General features: G+C 44.1%; 3 protein-coding genes across 3 annotated transcripts; 2 read left to right on the top strand and 1 right to left on the bottom strand.

Moving 5' to 3' along the window:
• The first annotated feature begins 4,615 nt into the window (after positions 1-4,615).
• LOC125445007 (olfactory receptor 12-like) lies at positions 4,616-8,951 on the top strand. Its single transcript, XM_048517817.1, has 2 exons — positions 4,616-4,637; positions 8,017-8,951. The coding sequence occupies exon 2, from the start codon at positions 8,019-8,021 to the stop codon at positions 8,949-8,951; it is 933 nt and encodes a 310-aa protein (XP_048373774.1). The 5' UTR covers positions 4,616-4,637; positions 8,017-8,018.
• A 6,693-nt stretch (positions 8,952-15,644) lies between these two features.
• On the top strand, positions 15,645-16,619 carry LOC125444168 (olfactory receptor 6B1-like). The gene has a single exon (XM_048516605.1). It carries the CDS (start codon positions 15,645-15,647, stop codon positions 16,617-16,619), a length of 975 nt encoding a protein of 324 aa, XP_048372562.1.
• Positions 16,620-19,849: 3,230 nt separating this feature from the next.
• Positions 19,850-21,653, bottom strand: LOC125444167 (olfactory receptor 11A1-like). The gene is made up of 2 exons (XM_048516604.1): positions 21,626-21,653; positions 19,850-20,797 (listed from the first exon to the last, which is right to left on the bottom strand). Exons 1-2 carry the CDS (start codon positions 21,632-21,634, stop codon positions 19,850-19,852), a joined length of 957 nt encoding a protein of 318 aa, XP_048372561.1. The 5' UTR covers positions 21,635-21,653.
• Positions 21,654-21,774: the final 121 nt, after the last annotated feature.

Here is a 21,774-nt window from a genome sequence, read left to right as displayed (position 1 = left end):
ACTTTCAGCCACTTAGTGCTGTAGGGACTCTCTCATGATGATACTACTCCAGGTTTCCAGTGAAGTTCTGCTAGTCTCTGGGTCCCAATTTATGGATCCTCAAAGGTGTAGCACCATCTTCACAGCTCCCAGTGGCAACAATGGGGGATGGGGGCACCCCATTTGGGAGTGCATACCGTGGAAGCCCCTGGACCACACCACACAAAACCTGGGTGGGAACATCAGGAGACTCCCCCGACCAACACCTGAAAGTTTAGTGCTGCTAGGCCAAACAATGCATCCCCTGCAGGCCAAATACCAACTAAGTACGACAACAATTGAAAAACACACAAAGGTGTGGCTGGAGTTGTGAACAGGAATGGGGGGGGGGGGTTCCCCACCCTTGATGTCGGAGCAGGAGGCAGCCAGCACCATGGCTGCTCAGTACACCATCCTCAGTGTGCCAGGTGCCCCTGCATTAACCGTGAGTGTGGGTGGCCCTGCCCCACACCTTTGCAGGATCCTGCCCTCTAGCTCAGAGAACACACCCTAGTAGCTGAGCAGGGGCAACTCAGGACTGAAGGGGGTTCGATGGCATCTTTGAGATGGCCAGGTTGTTGCCCTAATGGCACTGTTGCCACAAGTGCCTTGTGGGGGGAGGGAAGCATTCTTAGGGGAGTCCACTGTTGATGTGTGTGTGTGGGAAGTCTGCAGCGCTCTTGCGGGTTGGAGAGCAAGAGGGATTTGTTGTGGAGTCAACAGGGTAAGAAGAGGGTGTGTGGGAGACTTGGTTGGGGGGTTGAGAGGAGGACTACTGTTGGAGTGGGGGGGGAGTCTGCTGTGGAAGGCCTGTGTAGGGAGGTCAGGGCTGCGTGTTGTGGGAGTATCCTGTGTTGTTAATGTTTTCTCAATAAAGTTATTCAATCATTCACAGTAGGCTCATCTTTGTGTCCCTGCAGCACACCAGCCCCAGTGCTCAGTCACATGTTCCACATCCAGTGGGGGGGGGGGTTTGCAAACCACACTAGGCAGGGTGGAAATCCCATAGACACCTTTCCATCCAGATCACTGGCCACCAAGGGATGCCACTGCTACTGCCACACCCACCATCTCTTTACAGGAGTTCTCCCCTCACCCTACACTGTGTCCAGCCTTCCCACAAGACAGCAGCCCCTTGTGCATGGTGCAGTGATTCATGGCCCCTTGGTGGGTGGGGACTCTCCCTCCCTCCCCTCCCTTGCATGCTGACCGATTCACAATGGTGCAGGCCCAAGAAGCATGAAACTCATAACACCTTTGACACCTTACAAGCACAACACAGATCCATTGCCATTTTTCCCTCTGTCAAGGGAAAAGTGGGCCACAGATACATAAAGGAGCAACAATTGATGTCAGGGCCACCAATCTGGACCCCCCCCCCCTTGATCAGCATGTCCCTGCCCTTCACCAGCCCCTGCACCCACTCACAAGCCCCACTTCCACTCACATTGTGGCACAACAGAAACAACAGTAGCAAGGGTGGGGTTCTTTCAGGTATTTTTAATTCAAGTTCTGTGCCCTCACAGGGATTACATTATCTTGACCACCACCACAACCACAACCACCCCCTCCCTCACACATTGTTCCCCTCCCCCCATCACCCTGCCTCCTCTTACCTGGCTTCTGCCCTGGCGGCCAGCCTTTGTTAACACTTCCACACCTCACCCCTTGAGAGTGGTGGGGTGCTCCGGGCTCGCTTTTTGGGTGGGGAGCGGGCCCATGTCTCCTTTGGTTTCCCTGTCACCTGGGGCAGCTGGGTAGCAGCACCAACCACCTCATGGGACTGGCTACGCCGATGTTGCACTGGGGGAGGGGCTGTGGCTGCCTTCAGGAGCTGGCTGCCGGTAACAAGGACAGGGGACAGGGGCTGGGCTGGCTCCTGCAACTGGCTGTGGGTGGCCAGCAAGGAGGGAGCTGGGCCAGCTGATTCCGCTCTCTGAGCAACGCCTCTGCTTCATGCTGGGGAGGAGAGTGGAGGTGTTGCAGGGTCCAGGAACAAGCTGCAGGTGTGGAGCTCAGGAGAAGGTGGCCGAGCTGTCTCCTGCAGCTGTCTGTGGGTGACCAGAGTGCATGAAGTCTTCTTGGTGGACCCCCTCCGCTGGCCTCCCCTGCCTTGTGGGGGGGGGGGTGGGGGAGCAGGCAGCTCCAAGGGCTGGCTGCAAGTGAAGAGCTCAGGGGAAGGGGGCCAAGCATCCTCCTCCATCTGGCTGTGGGTAACCAGAGTGGATGAAGTCCTCGCAGCCGCCCCTCTCTTCTGGGCTCGCTTGCCTCGAACGGGGGGTGCAGGAGCAGCCCGCTCCATGGGCTGGCTGCAAGTGAAGAGCTCAAGGGAAGGGGGTCGAGCAGGCTCCTTCAGCTGGCTGTGGGTGAGCACTGTGGCAGAAGTGGGTCCAGCCGCCCCCCTCTTCTGGGCTCGCTTGCCTCGAACGGGGGTAGAGAGGAGCAGCCCACGCATGGGCTGGCTGTAAGTGAAGGGCTCAGGAAGGGGGTCGAGCAGGCTCCTTCAGCTGGCTGTGGGTGAGCACTGTGGCAGAAGTGGGTCCAGCCGCCCCCCTCTTCTGGGCTCGCTTGCCTCGAACGGGGGGTGCAGGAGCAGCCCACTCCATGGGCTGGCTGCAAGTGAAGAGCTCAGGGGAAGGGGGTCGAGCAGGCTCCTTCAGCTGGCTGCGGGTGAGCACTGTGGCAGAAGTGGGTCCAGCCGCCCCCCTCTTCTGGGCTCGCTTGCCTCGAACGGGGGGTGCAGCAGCAGCCTGCTCCATGGGCTGGCTGCAAGTGAGGAGCTCAGGGGAAGGGGGTCGAGCAAGCTCCTTCAGCTGGCTGTGGGTGAGCACTGTGGCAAAAGAGGGTGCAGCCGCCCCCCTCCTCTGGCCTTGCTTGCCTTGGCAGGCCAAGGGGCGCGAGGGAGTGGGTGGCTCCAGGAAGCTCCTCTGCACGCAAGCGAGCTCAGGGGAAGGTGGGCAAGCTGCCTCTGCAGGAGGTGGCTGTGGCTTGCCTCCATGAGCTGCTGGGCTGTGGGTGGCCACTGGGCTGGAAGTGGGCCCAGCTGGCCCCCTCCTCTGAGCGCATACACATTCTGCCTCGCTTCGCACAGGGAGGGGGGGGGTGTCATTGGCTGCGGGAGGTGGCTGCTGCTGAGGAGCTCAGGTGAAGGGGGGGCAGTGCTGCTTGGCAACGCCCACACACATGGTCACCTTGCTGCTGCAGCCTGAGGTCTGTCATTCTCCTTAGGACTTCTGTCCGGCTTCAGGCCATGTGAGCCTGCAGGTGCGGGTTGCTGCCAGCGGAGGTAAGCCCCATGGGTGCGGGCTCGCTGTGAGGAGGAAAGCCTCCACGCATCCAGCCGCAAGATCTGGTCAGGAAATGTCCTGCCGCCACTCCTAAGCCCTCTGCTTCCTGAGCCTGCTGCTGGTTCTCTGCCTCTCTCCAGCTGCACAGTGCTCCAGCAACTCGCGGCATATCTCTGCCGCGACAGCACTCTCTTTCGGAGCCGGCTTTTCTCACCTACTTTGGGACTCAGTCAGCCTCTCCTCTGGGGTATTCTTCCCTTGGAGGTGTGGCAGGATTCCGGACTGGGCTGCCTCGCTCTGTACAGCATGGACTGTTGATGAGAAATGGAGGGCTGTTGGTTGCATTCCCCCCCCCCCTTTCCCTGGACCCACCCATACAGACATCTGTGGAGATTTACCTCGCTGAGGGGGCCTTCTGAGTGGCCTTTCCCCATAATCAGCATCTCCCTCCTCATCTCTGTTGCTCCTCCCCCCTGCTGGGTCTCTCATCCTCCCCCAGGGTGGCAGTGACTCTGGATGTGGCTCCTGTCAGAGAGAGGGACAAAGTGCTTTTATCAGCCCCTTGTGCCTCTATGGCGAGGCACACACAGGAAGCCCTCCCCTCTGCAGCTGCTACAGTCAGGTGGGTAAGGTCACTTCCCACCTGACACAACCGAGGGGTGGCCGCAGTGCATGGTCCTTCACCAGGGTCTGTGTCTTGGCTGGCAGTTACATGTCTGTGGGGACAGCATGTGCAAGTGACTTTCATTAAGGGGGGTTGGTGGATGGAAGGGAGCCCACATACTCTGTGGAGGCAGGAGACTGGCACCATGCCAGTGGCTCTGGTGCAGTGACTCCTGACATGCCTCCCATTCCCTCCCTGTTGCCGTTCTGCACATAGCTCTGCACTCCTATCAGCTGGGCCAAGCTGTGCTGGTGGGGGAGCAGCAGTCAGCAGAATTCAGTGTGGCTTCTGCTTCCCGCATGGTTCAAGTGGTATCTCACAGAGAGGGAGGGGTAGGCAGCCATTCTGGGATGGCAGTTTGTGTTTAACAAGGTGGAGGGCGAAACCTCCTCTCTCACCTGAGTCCGCAGGGCTGCTGGGTGCAGGGGTCCCTGCAGCAGCAGAGGGTCCCTCCTCTGGATTCTGTCGTTCCTCCTGTACTGTGGTGCTGGTTTGGCTGGACGCTGCTGCTCCCTTCTAAGCCCCTCTGTGGGCTGGCAGGGTGTAGGTCTCTGCCACTCGGGTCCACAGGCTGGAATGCTCACATCCACTTCCTGCAGGCATAATGCTGCAAAGCCTTTCATCAAAGTAGGGACAGGTGGCTCTCTCTATTGCCCGTTCGTCCTCGGGTTATGCCAAGCTGCACACGCTGGAATTCATACCGCATGGCTTCTTGTTTCTTGTGCGGCACTCAATGGCTGTCCTGGCGGTGGCCTCCGAAGCTGTCATCTGCTGGGCTATCCGCTGAAAGATGTGTATGTTGGTAGTTTGCTCAGAATGCGAAAGAGAATGCTGCACCTGTGGGTCTCCCCATATGTCCAAAAGGTCACGGGTCTCCCTGTCTCTCCAAGCGACTCCTCTCCCAGGTGGCTGCTCAGCACGTGCCCTGTTATTGGGCATTGTTGGGGTGGCCAAACACACAGAGGCACCAGCCAAATCCACCTGATGCTGTGGTGTCTGATGTGCATCTGCAATAGAGTCTCCTGGGTAGTTTCTCCAAACTTCCTGGCCAATGGCAGAAAGCCCTCAAGTGACAATGGGATGGACAGACACTTTCCCCCCGCCCCATTGGCCACAGGGGAAGTGTCTTAGACCATGGCTCCACCCTTGTGTCCCGTTATGCATGATCTCAATCAAGGGCAGCAGCATTGAGTTTCGCCTGGGGGCCTCAGCCGCCCTTCGGAGTCGAAAGGGTGTGTAGCTGTGCAATCATGCAGCTTCACAGCTGCGCGGCTGCGTGAGTCTCAATGCCACTTGAAGAGGAGCTCTGTCAGCGCGCGCTAGCTGACCTCACCATCATGGCCGCTGGAGCAGTTCATCCTCCCAAAATGGCCACCGCTTACTGCTGGAGATCGCTTGGTAGGTATGCCGCTTTGAGGACGGCCTGCATGGCGGGCTGCTGTTCGCGATCGGTGAGTGTGCTTCGCCGGATGCGCCAAGCATGGGGAAAAAAGAGTGGTTTAAAGCTGCTTTCTGAATACGGCGCCTTCACGCCGGTTTAGCTTTCTGCTGACGCATAATGGCGTTAATCGCGCTATTAAGACTGCTGCGCGTGCGAACGCTCTCGCTATGGTGGTTCTTTTTCCGTTGCCACGACGTCATATTTCACCCGTGCGGAAACGGCCTGAGTGAAAGGACCAACTGGCTCTGTTGCTCTAACAGTCAGTAAATGACTGAACTAAATCTCATCAGCCTTGCACTGTTTTATGAAAGGCTGTAACTGGGAGCCAAACTGAGCTGTTCATGTCATAGACACAGTTTGTTGCAACAACTTCCCTCTTGCAAAACTGTAACGAGTTATTGTAGAAATATGACAACTGAGAACAGACTGAGGACATTTCAAATGATATTTTTGCCTCTGTGGTTTCCTCCACTGGATCGAGACAAAATTTAGAGACTAAGGTTACAGCTATGGATGTTTTCTTTAAAACATGCATGTTATTTGTGATCATTGCAATATGTTATTTTTAGACTGTTATGATCAGTTATTCTAGTAAAGGTAATAGCAGGAGGCCACACAGTGTTCCTTGGAGCTATCTTTTCTTATCTTCGCAATGGGAATTTCATAGTAATTTACTTCTTTTTAAGAGTAAATTACTATGAAATTCCCATTGCGATGTCATGGAGGTGTATCCTGCCCTCTTCTCATGAAGTGCAGAGTCTTCGTCCAGCACAAAACTAGCTTTCTTTGAAAAAGATAAGCTCTTCACCAAAGGCAGGTTTTACACATAGCTGAGTGAAGTGGTAAGAGAAAACACTATGGCTTGGAGCCAACTTTTACTGTTAAGCTCGCCCAGTTTTCCTCCTTATAGCATTGGCAAACCATGTGGGCTTTTGTCTGTACAGATTCTGTGATTCCCAGCATAGCCGTTTTGGTGTCAAAAAGGACTCTTCTTCCTTTTCTCACTATAAAAACAAAACAAAAAAGGTATGTTCCACCTCTGTTGCATGCATTGTGAAACATCATTGGATTGGAGCAAATCTAAATGAAAGCCAGCATGTTTTAGTGGTTAAGAACAGGTGGACTCTAATCTGGAGAAAAGGGTTTGATTCCCTAGTCTTCCACATGAATGGTTGACTCATTTTTGGTGAACCAGATTGGTTTTCCCACTCCTAAATTCCTGCTGGTTTATCTTCAGCTAGTCACAGTTTGTTCAGAACTCTGTCACCCCACCTATCTCACAAAGTGCTGTTGTTAGGAGAGGAAGGCGATTGAGTTTGTAAACCACCTTGAGTCTCCTTACAGGACAGGACAGAAAAGCAAGGTATCAATCCAAACTCTTCTTCTGCTGTTCTAAATTCAAAGAGGAAAAGTGTCACTGAATAATAATCATCACACTTCTATCCGCTGCCTGAGAGAAAAAAAACATTTAGACCTTTAAAAAAAATGGGAGAACTTTCTGAATGTTTAGTAAGTGAGGGATGGACTTGTTACTGAATTTTTATTTCAAATTTGGACATTTTTGACCTGCAAAAATCATTAGCTCATTTTTTAATAAAATGGTCTGCGATTGTATTGCTAGAAGATAATGCCTCTCCAAGTTCTGCAGTATAACTTGTATACTGTGAAAGTTAGAATTTGTCACTGAAATTGTAAAAAAGCTTCCTGGAGAGTGAAGTCCTCTGTTGAATAGAACTATGGATGATTCTAAATAGGTTTGTTTAGGGTTCCTTTTGTAAACAGCTGAGATCATAAAATTGTAACAAAAGCTATGTGACTTATTTTTTAACATAGGCCCCTTCCGCACACGCAAAATAATGCATTTTCAAACCACTTTCGCAACTGTTTGCAAGTGGATTTTGCCATTCCGCACAGCTTCAAAGAGCATTGAAAGCAGTTTGAAAGTGCATTATTCTGCATGTGCGGAATGAGCCATAGCTTTTTTAAAAAAATGTCTGAAGAGAGTTTATGTCTGTGCTCCACAAACACACAGAATGGTGTATTGTTAGGATTTTCTTATACTGGCTATTTCAAAGCAGTAATAATGGTTCAGAGACCACACATGGCTCCTTTAAGTACTGTACAGTACCCCAATATGGCACCTACCGCATGTTTCAGGAAAGTGGGCAAACGCCTCAGACTGTAGGGCTTGTGGCTGGCTAAAGGTTGCCACCTCAAAACATCAGCAGCTGGAGCAACAGCTAAGGAGAAGCCCCCACCCCTGAATTCTGGTTGATGGTTTTGTGTGAACCATGGAGCAAGAATCACAGATCTAGAGTGTCCTTTCCATCACATCTTTTCCGTAATCTTAGCAATGATTATAATTTCGATTAATTAAATTTCAACCTTGCCTTTTTCACTTTTTTAGCTCCATCGTATTTCTGACAACAGAATTTCACCAGCCACTGTACTTCTAATCCAAGATGATATCAGACTGGCTATTAGGGTTGTCTCTTTTGCCTTTGGCATATGATGCTTTGTGGATGGCCGATTCAAGCTCTCGAGAAATATGTCCACTAACAAGAAAATTGTGAAAGTATCATTCTCCCCACCCCTTTTGTTTAGAGTAATGGAAAACCACACTGTGGTCACTGAATTCATCTTGGTAGGATTTAAGGGACAGCCTGGAGTGCAGTCACTTCTGTTTGTTCTCTTCTTGCTAATGTACATCATTACTCTGATGGGTAACACAGCCATGATTCTTGTAATTAGTGCAGACACCAAACTTCACACCCCTATGTATTTCTTCCTGAAGAACTTATCTTTCTTGGATATTTGCTATTCCTCGGTCCTCACTCCCAAGGCAATGCTGAGCTTTGCGACGGGGAACAAGATCATTTCCTACAACGGGTGTGCAACCCAGATGTTCTTCTTCTCTCTGTTTGGGACCACTGAGGCTTTCTTTCTGGCTGTGATGGCATACGATCGGTTCATTGCTGTCTGCAACCCACTGCTTTATCATGTTGTTATGTTGAAGAAGACATGCCATCTCCTAGTAGCTGTATCATATTTCTTTGGTTTTGCCAATTGCTGCACCCAGACTGGCTTTACATTCACTCTGTCTTTTTGTGCACCTGCTGAAATAAACCACTTCTTCTGTGATGTCCCTGCTGTCATGAAGGCCTCCTGCTCAGCTACTTTTGTGAATGAAATTGTGCTGCTAGTGGTGTGTGGGTTAATCATTGTAACCACAGGGATAATTATCCTTGTATCTTATGCTTACATTGTTGCCACCATCTTACGCATACCTTCAGGCAGCGGTAGACACAAAGCTTTCTCAACCTGTACTTCCCATCTGATGGCAGTAAGCTTGTTCTTTGGGACAGCCTTTTTTATATATGCCCAACCTGGAGCCACTGACTCTACTAATCAGGGAAAAGTAGTGTCAGTTTTTTACACAATTGTCATCCCAATGTTGAATCCCATCATCTACAGCCTAAGGAACGTGGAAGTGAAAGAGGCTGTAATCAGACAATTCAGAAATAAATCATTTTCCTATTGAAATGCCTGTTGAAATGATTTAATTAATTCTTAAATGTTTTGTGGCTATCTTATTGAAAATTTGATGGAATCCACTGTTAGGTTACTAAATCCAACTGAACTGGATATTGTAAATGTGATCTGGACAGCAGCTAATGTGGCACAAGTGTTCTGTCCGTTCATCTGTTCATCTGTCCATCTGTCCGTCTGTCTAAGAACTGTACTCAACACTGAGGCTTCTTCCGCACATGCAGAATAAACCACTTTCAATCCACTTTCAATGCACTTTGCAGCCGATTTTAGTGTGAGGAATAGCAAAATCCACTTGCGAGCAATTGTGAAAGTGGATTGAAAATCCATTATTCTGCATGTGTGGAAGTGAGTCTGAATTCTAACCATCTAGTATAGCATTTTAATGTTGACTTCACTACTACATGCAATGTTTTGGTCATGTGTATCCCTTTGAGCTCAAAAAAGGCATGCATTTAATCTATGTGATCAGTACTTGCATTGTCTTTTTGTGAATAAAAGAGAAGCAACACTCTTGTTAAAACATTATGCACAAAAAGTTGTATTATTGTATGTAATTCTACCTTGTATGCAAATATATGAAATGATATTCTCTTTTTCTTGATGGCAGACCTGGAGGCAAACTTAGTCATCCATTTAGGCAGGACTAGTCAATGTTAAGGCCCCATTCAGCAGTGGGGCGATGCATTGTACAGCACAGGTAGGAAGACATGTCTGCTCTGTATTATATGTAGGGAGTCCATCCATCCATCCATCCATCCATCCATCCATCCATCCATCCATCCATCCATCCATCCATCCATCCATCCATCCATCCATCCATCCATCCATCCATCCATCCATCCATCCATCCATCCATCCATCCATCCATCCATCCATCCATCCATCCATCCATCCATGATTGTTATCAAGGCCTCAGTCACTAGTTGCTATCATATTTTTGCACAGTTAACAAAAAGCTGCCAGCTCAATGAGGATGCTTCCAAGTTATTTCAAGAGGTAAGGCTGATAAAAAATAAATCCAGCTAAATTAATGTCAAGATGCACATTAGTAATGGTGTTCTTAATCTTCTGACAAGTGCTGTGTCCCAAAGGAAGGAGGACTAAGCAAGGTCAGAGAAACTCTTCTGTGACTTTATGACTGACATGTCTTGGAATTAACATCAGTCTGCAATCACCCAGCATAAATGAATCTCTAGGCAGCTCCAGGTTTTCTTCACACAAAGCAGTCCAGTCCTGGTAACACTATTAGTCCAAAGTGACTTCATGTCTGTATGTTTTGGAACAATGGGAGTATTCTTTGTTAAAATGATTCTTTGCGAAATGATTTTTTAGGGAAGCTTTGATACATTATTCTGAGGGAACTGTAAGTAAACTTTTGTGAATATCTTATGTTGTCATAATGCAAGATGTGGGGTTATGTATCTATTTCCTTTCTAAAGATCCTCTCTGATGCACGATTTATGCAATCTTTGCCTTTATAATTCCACATCAACTGAGAGTTGTAGTGGTGAACTTCTATTTTATTGTACAATATTTGTTTTGATATTTCTTTAAAATTCTGGCCTTCCTTTAAAAAAAAAATAGTGAAAACAATGAAATCACCTGTTAAATTTATTCATCCACATTTTGTGTATATGGCTTTTCACTGTAAACTTGTATTTTCCTGTTGGGAAACCATTTGCACAAGGTCATGTGCAAGGTACAAACTGATTTATGCTATTATCCATATTTTTTAAAAAGGCTTATCCTCAAATCCAGCTAATTACAGACCAATTAGCTTACTTAGTGTTTCAAGCAAACTATATACTAAATATCTGTGTATAAAACTACTTGAATGGCTGAATAGAGAAAAACTATTGGAGGATGAACAGGCTGGCTTTCGTAAAGGCCGTTCAACTATGGATCGCTGCCTGATATTAAACTACCTGGTAGAGAAATATGTGCTTGTCAAAAAAGGATCTCTATATGCAGCTTTTGTTGATCTTAAAGCTGCATTTGACAATGTAACTCATAGTCGGCTTTGGTCAAAGTTAGCAGAAACTAATATCGATAGATGCCTTCTCCACTTAATTGTCAAGTTACATGAGAACACCTAACTCATACAGGTAAGGTTCTCACACAAAAGGTCATCTAATGGCTTCCATCTCTTACTCAGAAGCAGGTGTAAGGCAAGGGTGCATTCTAGCACCCCATTTGTTTAACATTTATGTTAACACATTAATAACAGGGTTTCATAAGAAGATACTCATGCACCTATCCTTACCACTGATAAGAGTGTAGACATTCTCATGTATGCCGAAGGATGCTTGCTTGTATTATCATTGGACGAGGAGGTGGGGGGCTGCAAAGAGTCACTTCTGAAGATATTTTGCCTCAGATATGCACAGAGGAAATGAAGCTAAGTATCAACTACTAGCAAAGACCAAGATAGTGCATTTTAAATGCCAAATTTGAAGAAACTGAAATGGCAGTTGTTAGGGCTCACTGTCAGATTGGAAACAAAATAAAGTGTTTCTTAAATGGTTATCTAGGTATGGTTTCTCTCAGTGCACAACGGAAAACTCTCAGCCCATATACAAACAGCCATGTACACACAGCACAAAAGGAGCTCAAGCACAGGCAATCCTAAGATATTTTCGCCATCACAAGGGGTGGATTTATTCCAGCTGCAATTAGGATTATTTGAAGCTAAATCCCTGGCACAACTCACCTATTGAGCCCCATTGGCAATAATTTCGATTTCACTCTCATTAGAGAGAGTCCTATCCACATTCCTAGGAGAGCTCTTTTAACACTCCTAAATGTACAGCTAATGTAGTTCTAAGACAAGAAGCAGGGGTTGGTTAAAGTCTAGACAACCTTTTGGAGGCTTATTATCAAATAACTGGCTTAAAAGTCCTTTTCCCACCCCATATGGGCTTATTGCCTTGCTACTGGCAGCAACACCATATCCAAGCTGGCTAGAAAAATAACACTTTAAACTTACACAGTGTGGCTTGGATCCTGTACACCAACTATTGGAACTCGATCATTGTAGAGAGCAAACATGCCTTCTTATCTATCAACGGCTCAATGACATTGGAAAATGCAAAACAGATTTCCTCCTTGTTACCAGTAAGTTATGATAAACCATTAAAAAATCTTGGACAGGGTATCTCCAGCTGCTCCCTTACCTGTCCAATATACTACATCTTACGAAATGTCATGTTGGCCTTTTCCAGGGTCCGTTCTGATGCTTCTTCCATCAGCCAATCTTAATGGGCAGATTTCAAAAAATCCCACGACATAGGAGACCATGTGTTTGCAACTCAGGGGAAGTGGACTCTGTATTACATATTTTATTGCATTGTGAACTCCATAAAGGGGAAAGGGAGGCTTTAATTCATCCATTGTTTCTATCCAGTACAGAAATTTAACTAGAGTTAATTCTGATTCAGTTCTCCCTGTGAGAATTTTTTTTTGCTGGAAGACCGAAGTTTCTCCTATATCCTCAGCAGGTAGCTAAATTCCTTGTATGCTGGCATATAGTAAGCAGAAGAGTCATGTTGGGACCAAGAGACGGACCACATAGAGGGGTAGACCGTGGTAATGCTACAAGCTGATGATATTCTTTGTGTGGATTCTGTATCGTGGATTTCTGTAAACAAATTTGATTTTTTCTTTTGTTTATTGTCTCCTTCCCTTTTCTTCTTGTTCTTTCTCTATTCTTTTGCTTGGCCTTAATGGCTGCATAAAAACTGACTGATCTGGATCTGACCATGACACATTAAACATTTGCCTGAAAATTGTTGTGGTGAACTTCTATTTTATTGTACAATATTTGTTTTGATATTTCTTTAAAATTCTGGCCTTCCTTTTAAAAAAAAAATAGTGAAAATAATGAAATCACTTGTTAAATTTATCCATCCACATTTTGTGTATATGGCTTTTCACTGTAAACGTTTATTTTCCTGTTGGGAAACCATTTGCACAAGGCCATGTGCAAGATACAAACTGATTTATGCTCTTCCTTTTCATATAGTCATATTAAAAAAATCCTTGCATCTTTCCACAATGAAATAATAATTCATTGTTCTTGAACCCCAGTTGTATTTAGATATTGCATCTGATTGTCAGATCTGCTTCTAATACTATCTAAACCTGACTGTGGTCCTTTCCACACAAAATAAAACATGTTGTGAAAGGAAATAAACTGTTTCCCCTGAAGAATTCCACATGTTTTTTAATGCAAAACATTTTATTTCGGGAAATGTGAAAATAAGCCTTTTACATGTATCCTGGATTTTAGTGATACTTTTTGTGAAAACTGAAATCTTAACTATTAACATTTTCAGTCTGTCTGGCCCCTTCTGCACACGCAAAATAATGCATTTTCAAACCACTTTCACAACTGTTTGCAAGTGGATTTTGCCATTCCACACAGCTTCAAAGAGCATTGAAAGCAGTCTGAAAGTGCATTATTCTGCCTGTGCAGAATGAGCCTCTGTTTGTCCTCACTCACACCCTCAAAAAATGCTTCCTGGCTGCAATTTTCTATTCTCCTGTTTTATTTTAATGTCATGTCGGATGTGTCTTCACATACTGCAGCAAAGTATGGACCCCAGACCTAGTTCCCTGTATAATTGCATCTTCAATATCAAACATTTGATTTGGGATGGGGAAAATGGAAATTGTCACTGGCAGTTCTTGTATCAGCAATTCAAATCTCCCCCCCCCACCCCATTTTCTAAACTGGAGAGTCCAGAGTGAGATTGCAGTCATAGGATTATTTTCATGAAAGTAAGCACCACTGAATAAAATGGGGTTCACATCTGAATTTACCCACTTAGGATTGCTCCCATGGTAATGGAGATGCAATCGCCCAGAGCGGAGGCTTTTTCCAAAGCCTTTTTCAGTTATTCCACTTCTTAAAAAAGAAAATGGGCATCTGTGGAAACACACAAACACACAATCCTAGGAAACATTTTCTCTTCTGGCATGTGTAAAATATTTTTAAAACAAGGTCTTGCTCAGAATATTTTTAATGTAAGACAATCTACTGCAGGGGTCTTCAAACTAGCCCCCCCCCCAGATGTTCATGAACTACAATTCCCATCAGCCCTGCCACTTGGCTATGCTGGCAGGAGCTGATGGGAATTGTAGTCCATGAACATCTGGAGGGCCATAGTTTGAGGACCCCTGATCTACTGCATTAGATAATGACAACATAATTTCAAGCATATATTTATTGTTTAAACTTGAATAATTTTGGATTAAATCTATTCAGCTTCTTCTCTCAGTCATACGCGGTTCCTCTCCTTATAACCACTATGATCCTACATAGCTTTTATGTGTGCAGATCCCCTGATCCCAAGAATAGATTTTTTACAAGTTTGATAAAGATCCTAACTTCCTTTTCCATAAGTGGAAAATCTGCTTTGTCCAACACTCAAGGAACCAAAAGTTGAGAAAAAGATAAAATATATTTATATAATTCACATTTTAATATAAAGTATCAAATTATGCATTCTATGCATATCATTAAAGCAGTAAATATAGATTGCATAAAAAGTATTACATATATTTCAGTTTTCTTCAAAGTTTTTACCATCCCTCTATCCCCCCAAGAAAGTGGGGAAAATGGGGCTGGTGGTGGTTTTTGGGGGGGAAAATGGGGGTGGGGGTGGTTTTTTTGGGGGGGATATTACCCATTGCTTCTGAATTTTTTTATATATTGTAAGTAAACTTTGTTTTCTTTTTGTTCCTAATGCTACATTTCCAGATCCACTTCTGTCATTATTACTGTTGTTGCTGTTATTTGACATTGGAAGAGAATTTAAGGATTCAGATGAGAACTAAAACCATATATAAAGATTCTAGCTACAGCTATCACCTCATACCTTAAGAAGGAAACTTTAAAACTTTCTAAATTTTGCTGATAGCTAACAGACAGTTTCTATGGTAGCTTACATTTACCATCACCTGGGTTGTCAACTGCTGGGGAAAAAAAAGTCCTGTCCCTTTAATTGCATGTTATCTATTAGGTGATGGTATTTACCTTGGAAAATGTCAGCTGGAATAAGGGTTCAGATCCTATCAGTTCACCATCTATGGCGTCCAAACTCTTAAACCAACTGTTTCTGGACTCCAGACCCATTTCACTGGACAAATTATCACTGCTAAAGTCTACATTCATCAGTCCTCATCCTGCTATCATACTATTGTGGCCTGAGTCTGATTTGCTCAGCTAAACTAATCACACCCATTGCAGGAGTTGCATTATTAGTTATCCAGTTGTCTGGAGTTTCCCTCTGTAGTTGGAATGTTCATGAAAATCCCATATCACAAATAGTATAATCTGTTATCTCCATTACAAAATACTATTTGGGATTGGGGTGCTGCATAGAACACAGCTGGGCTGCAGACCAGCTTAGTTTGTGTATCAGATTGTATCTCTGTATTGTTATAGCCAATGGCTCAAACAATAAATACTTGACTGGACTGTGTATCAGACTGGAGAAACTTTAAATAGTTGTTCTTTGGCTCTGGTTAAAAAAATCAAGTTGACAAATTAACCATATATCAATTTGAACTATAATTCTGCATTCAGTGTAATAACTCTAAAGAATTCCTGTGCAAGAAAGCATGCTATTGAATTTTATTTTGAATATTTATTTTCAGGAGTTCAACAACATAATCCAGGATGCAGTGGACAAATAAGACACAAGTGACTGTATTTATTCTAGTAGGTTTTCCTGGAAGCCTTAGACTGCAGCTAACATTATTTGTCATTTTCCTGTTTGTGTATTCATTGACAGTCATAGAGAATATCATCATAACAACACTTATCCACACGAATGTCAGCCTTCATAAACCTATGTACCTCTTCCTGAGCAATCTTTCTTTCCTAGAGATTTGGTATGTCTCTGTTACTGTTCCTAAGATGCTGGTGGGGTTTGTGTCAGAGAAGAAGGATATTTCTTTCCCAGGTTGCATGGCCCAACTGTACTTCTTCCTGGGTCTTGCATGTACAGAGTGTGTCCTTTTAGCTGTTATGGCCTATGACCGCTATGTTGCTATATGCAACCCATTGCGTTATCCAGCGATAATGAATCAAGAGCTCTGTATCCGCTTAGCAGCTGGTTCGTGGCTAAGCGGCTTTTTCATAGCCATGGGGAAAGTCTTCTTCATCTCCCGTTTGAGCTACTGTGGACCCAACATCATCAACCATTTCTTCTGTGATGTCTCCCCACTTCTCAACCTGGCCTGCACTGACATGTCATTGGCTGAACTCATTGACTTCCTGCTGGCCTTGCTCATACTCCTTGGCCCACTCTCTGTGACAATTGCATCCTACTTCTGCATTATCTCCACAGTTCTCCGCATCCCTTCAGCCAAAGGGAAGCAAAAGGCATTTTCCACCTGCACCTCGCATCTTCTAGTAGTCACCATTTTCTACGCTGCTTCTCTGTTCATTTATGCCCGGCCAAAGGCCCTCGCTGCATTTAATTTCAATAAGTTAGTGTCTGTTATCTACACTGTTTTAACACCACTGCTAAATCCAATCATCTACTCCTTAAGGAACCAGGAGTTCAAGGAGGCACTCAAAAAAGCAGTGGACAGATTTTCTTCTGGTCACTTACTTGGTAGACGTGTTAATGGCAGAGATGGGACTTAACTTAATGCAGAGATTGAACATTAATAGGAGGGAAAGGTGTATGTATGTGAGAATCTGACATGCAAATCATTATATTGATGAACCATCTCAAAAGTGAAAGCAATGCTATTTTTAAAATTGGTGATACTATTTGAGCCCTGTGCAAATGGGGAATAAGTGTCTGTGGAAGGGACTGAAGAACTGTGAATATTAGCCCCTTTCTCCATCTCCACATGTTTGTTGGTCTTGTGCATAAAACCTTTAAGTGTAGACTCCCTCAACATGACCTATAATTTGCAAAAAAATAAAGGGTGGGTGATTCAGGAGAAGTCATACACCTACAATTTGTACACTTGACAGAAGAACTGATGAATAGATGGGGAGATCAAAGGCTTGGCCAGTAGATTCAATATCAGTCTGCCCTTCATTGTCCCCAGATTTTCTCCACAGATTCCCCCCTCCCCCAATCTTGTCCAATTCTGCATGCTTCTACAATCCCCATCCCTCATGGCTTTTGTACATAGGTCTCATGAAGTGCAGTATAGTCTTTCAGCTGTTCTTCATTTTTAACTTTCAGAAAGAGTAATTCTTCTTGGCAGTATGTAGGAGGAGGAGGATATCCTAGAGGCAGAGGTGGGATCCAGCAGGTTCTCACCAGTTCCTGAGAGTGGGTTACTACTTTTGTGTGTGTGCCGAGAGTGGGTTGCTAATTGGGTCCGCTTTTCCGTCTCCACACCCTCGCCTCCCCCTCTCTTCTTCTTTCTCGTAGCTCGGAGCTTGCCGGCTAGTAAGAGGAGGGACCCTTTAACTACTGTTGGGTCCAGGGGACTCTTTAGTTGTTTCTGTTAGCAGTAGACGATAGGACTTGCTACAATGAGTTTAAATTATGGACAGAAAGATACCAACTGGAAATTAGGAGTTTTTTTTACAGTAACAGAGAAATTATTAATGCCCCACTCCCGGCCACACCCCCATCATGCCCCACCCAGCCCCATTGGCGCTATGTTTGAATCCCACTACCATGGGAACCTGTTACTAAAATTTTTAGATCCCACCACTGCCTAGAGGCCTCATCTGCTGAAAGAAACCAAGCAAAGTAGATCCTTCTATTGAATGATTTTAATTTTTATATCGAATAGCTGCCTTCTTAATGGAGCATTCTATTTTAGGAGTATTGTGAACCACTTTAGAGGACCCCAGTCAAAAGTGGAATATAAATCTAGTAACAGCATTCTGAGGCATACTAAACCTCTTCCTGAACACTGGAAGATAGAAGTGACTTCTAATTTCATGGATTAGCTGAGAAGAGGACATAGCTGTTCAATTCTATGCATAAAATGTACTTAATTTCATAAACCTTTGGAAATCTATTGTGAATGAGAAAGTTTCTCTTTCTATATATGTGGATGATTTTTGGTCTTTGTAAATGTAATATATCTGTGGTGTAAATGTGTGTTTTAAACATGGGAAAAATTGAAATATAAAGATTGATTCAGGTAATTTACAATTAATAAATCTGTGCACAGCAGAGAAAAGAGGGACTCTGCTGATGAGGAGTGTCCAGTTGTTCTCATGTCAAGTTTCTAGAGATAGAGACACAGACCCTAGCAGAAAATAACAGCTCATTTGTCCCATGAATATAAACTGCAAATTAGACGCCCAAGCCCAAGCTGACCTTTAAAGGGTACGAAGAAGAGGAGGCGGAGGAGGAGGAGGAGGAGGAGTTTGGATTTATACCCCATCTTTCTCTCCTGGAAGGAGTCTCAAGGCAGTTTTCAAACTCCTTTTCCCCTTGTCTCCCCACACCAGACAACTTTTGAGGGAGGTGAAACTGAGGCCCCTTCCGTACATGCAGAATAATGCACTTTCAATTTACTTTCAATGCACTTTGCAGCTGGATTTTACTGTGCAGAATAGCAAAATCCACTTGCAAGCAATTGTGAAAGTGGATTGAAAGTGCATTATTCTGCATGTGTGGAAGAGGCCTGAGATAATTCCAAAGAACTGTGACTAATCTAAGGTCACCCCATAGTCTTCTTATGTAGAAGTGGGGAAACAAATCCAGTTCACTGGATACAAGTCTCTCTCTCTCTCTCTCTCTCTCTCTCTCTCTCTCTCTCTCTCTCTGTGTGTGTGTGTGTGTGTGTCTTTGTCTGTCCAACAGAATGTTATATTACTCTTTAATAGTGCATCAACTATTTTTCAGGAAATATGTTTGTTACATTATGACATCCTATTTACAGAATATGAATATATTATACTCCATAATTAGATAGAATTTTAAAACTGACTCCTGCCAATGAAAGTATTTTTTTGCCTGGTGAACATTCTTCAGTGACGTTGGTGAGAGAGGATGGTTTCTAGATAAATGAATTTTTTGTAAATATCTTGGACAATGTTTTTTTTTCATTATGATTACTATTTTTACACAATGGTCTTTTCTGAGCAAGGGAAGGAAAAACTCTTGGTTCTTACTAGCTTAGGCTTTTCTGAAGATTTTTGCAGTCTCTCCTGCATCCATGAGTTAGTTGGACATCTTGTAGAATTTTAAAGGGTATGGGATGTCAGAATCCACATGGTCAAGACTATCTGGTTCAGGGCTAGATACCTCAGTCATGCAGCTAAAGTTGGAAGCATTTTTTTTAAAAAGTAAACTTTTTGAATTTCACATCTTATATGGCATCTAGGATTTCCTAGTCCATAATTGGCAGAGAGAACATTACACTTACTGGGACACTGTGGTTCACCTGGACAACCGGAGTGTAGGTTGGGGGACAGGCATACTGGTTGGGTAGGGAGGTAAAATAAAAAAGAATACCAAATGATGAGACGTTCTGGAGAGCCAGTGTGGTGTAGTGGTTAAGAGCAGATGGATTCTACTCTCGACAATCAAGTTTGATTTCCCATTCCTCCACTTGAGTGGCAGAGGCTTATCTAGTCAACCAGATGTTTCCACACTCCTATATTCCTGCTAGGTTACCTTGGGCTAGTCACAGTTCTTTGGAACTCTTTCAGTCTCACCTACCTCACAAGGTGTCTGTTTTGGGGAGAGGAAGGGAAAGGAGCTTGTAAGCCACCTTAAGTCTCCTTACAGGAGAGAAACATGGGATATAAATCCAAATTCTTTTTCTTCTTAAATAATATAACAAAAATATCATTTTATTTTTGTTTAATTTCCCCCATTCCATTAAAACAAAAATGCACACAGGTATATTAGTTTATAAAACAAATGGAGCTATTAGGAGCATTTTCTAAAATCCAAGGGGTGACCAGAATTTTTGATCCCATTTTCTCAGGGCTTCCTTCACCTCCTTGTTTCTTAAACTGTATATTAGGGGATTGATCAGTGGAGTCATGACAGTATAGAAGACGGAGAACACTTTTGATGAACCCCTCAGAGAAGGCTCTTCTGGAAGGAGATAGACAATCATTAAGGTAACATAGAAAATGGTGACTACAAGAAGGTGGGAAGAGCAGGTAGAAAACGTCTTTTGTCTACCATTCGTTGTGGGGATTCTCAGGATGACTGATATGATGCAAATGTATGATGTTACAGTCAACAGAAATGGAGGAAAAGTGAATACAGAACATAACACAAAGGCTACCTGCATAACCAGGGATGTGTCACTACAAGCCAACTTGATTAGTGGGATAGTGTCACAGAAGAAATGATCAATGACATTGAAGCCACAGTACGTTAACTGTGACATCCATACAACCACTACCGAGACTGAAATAAAGCCACTTATCCAAGAACCAGCGGCTAAAGAGGTACATACCTTGCTATTCATAACAAACTGATATTGGAACGGCTTGCAAATGGCTAAATACCGATCGTAAGACATTACAGATAAGAGACAAGTTTCTGCAGTCACCAGAAAGCCAAAGGAATATAGCTGTATAAGGCAACCGGATAAGGAAATGGCTCTATTCCCTGTCAGGAAACTTGCTAGCATTCTGGGAAGGATGGTTGTGGTGTAACAGATTTCCAGGCAGGACAAGTTCCCCAGGAAGAAGTACATGGGAGTGTGAAGGTGCCTGTCACTCACAACTAGCACAACTATAAGAACATTCCCCATGATGGTGATGACATAAATGACAAGAAACAGCAGGAAGAAAAAAATCTGCAGTTCAGGGTGATCCCCGAATCCCAGCAGAATGACTTCTGTGATAAGTGTTTGGTTGCTCAAGGGGTTTATCTGCAGAAAAGCAGACATGAAAATATCATTATAGTTTGTTGCTGAACATTGGTCTACTGGGCAAATCTAATAACATTGCAGCTTAAAAAAATGGCCACTGGTCATTTTTTAGTATTTAACTGGGATACCCACGGGCATGTAATCAGTTTTGAGTCAAACAAGGAACTGTCCTTTCATCAACAATATAAACATCAGTCCAAAGTCTACCATTGTTATCTCTATCACACTGATCCTTATTGCTTTAAAGTGCATGTATTTCCTTTATTTTGAAGCTAGAGAAGAAACACTGGAAAAGGTATAGTGCATAAGGAGATACGGATTAGCTGTCATTTGAAACCATTCTTCAAATCTTGCTAGACATTACTTAACTTGATTATCAGCTAATTTTGTATGATGTTAGCATCTCAATGGTTATTATATGATTATATTTTTGGCCAAATATCTACTGCTTTCATTGAGATGATAATTAAGTATGTGTCTCAGTAACATGGCAGCTTGATTCCCAGGGAAAGCAAAAACATTTTCCAGTTTCCTGATATCAGATGTTTCATATTCTACATAACTTCTGTCAGCTGAGTGTCAGTCCTCATGGACATTCTGTATATGAGCAGAATTGGCTGAAGAGTTTTGTACCCACTCTTAACCTACCATGCCACAGGGAACAGCATCGCTGCCTTCATGAGCTACAGTTCTTAGTGACTAATCCTGAAAACCAGACATGCAGCCCTAAACTGTGATAAAGTATTGCAATACCAAGAAAGTTTAAATGAAATTCTTATAGGAATAAAAGAATACCCATTTGTCTATTTTTTTTTCCTGAATACTTACTACTTTCATTCTCAAGATATTGTAATGTGATGGACTGATGATTTTGAAAACAAATCTTAAAATTCTGGCAAACCTTTTATTTGCTACCAGGAAACAATCTGAGCCACCAGACAGTATCTGTATCTATTCCCCAAAGACATCCCATGTGA

The sequence above is a fragment of the Sphaerodactylus townsendi genome, linkage group LG15 (genome assembly GCF_021028975.2).
Source record: "Sphaerodactylus townsendi isolate TG3544 linkage group LG15, MPM_Stown_v2.3, whole genome shotgun sequence".
In the NCBI taxonomy this organism is placed as follows: domain Eukaryota; kingdom Metazoa; phylum Chordata; class Lepidosauria; order Squamata; family Sphaerodactylidae; genus Sphaerodactylus; species Sphaerodactylus townsendi.
Note: the sequence above shows the minus strand (reverse complement) of the source record. Positions and strands in the feature narration are given on the sequence as shown.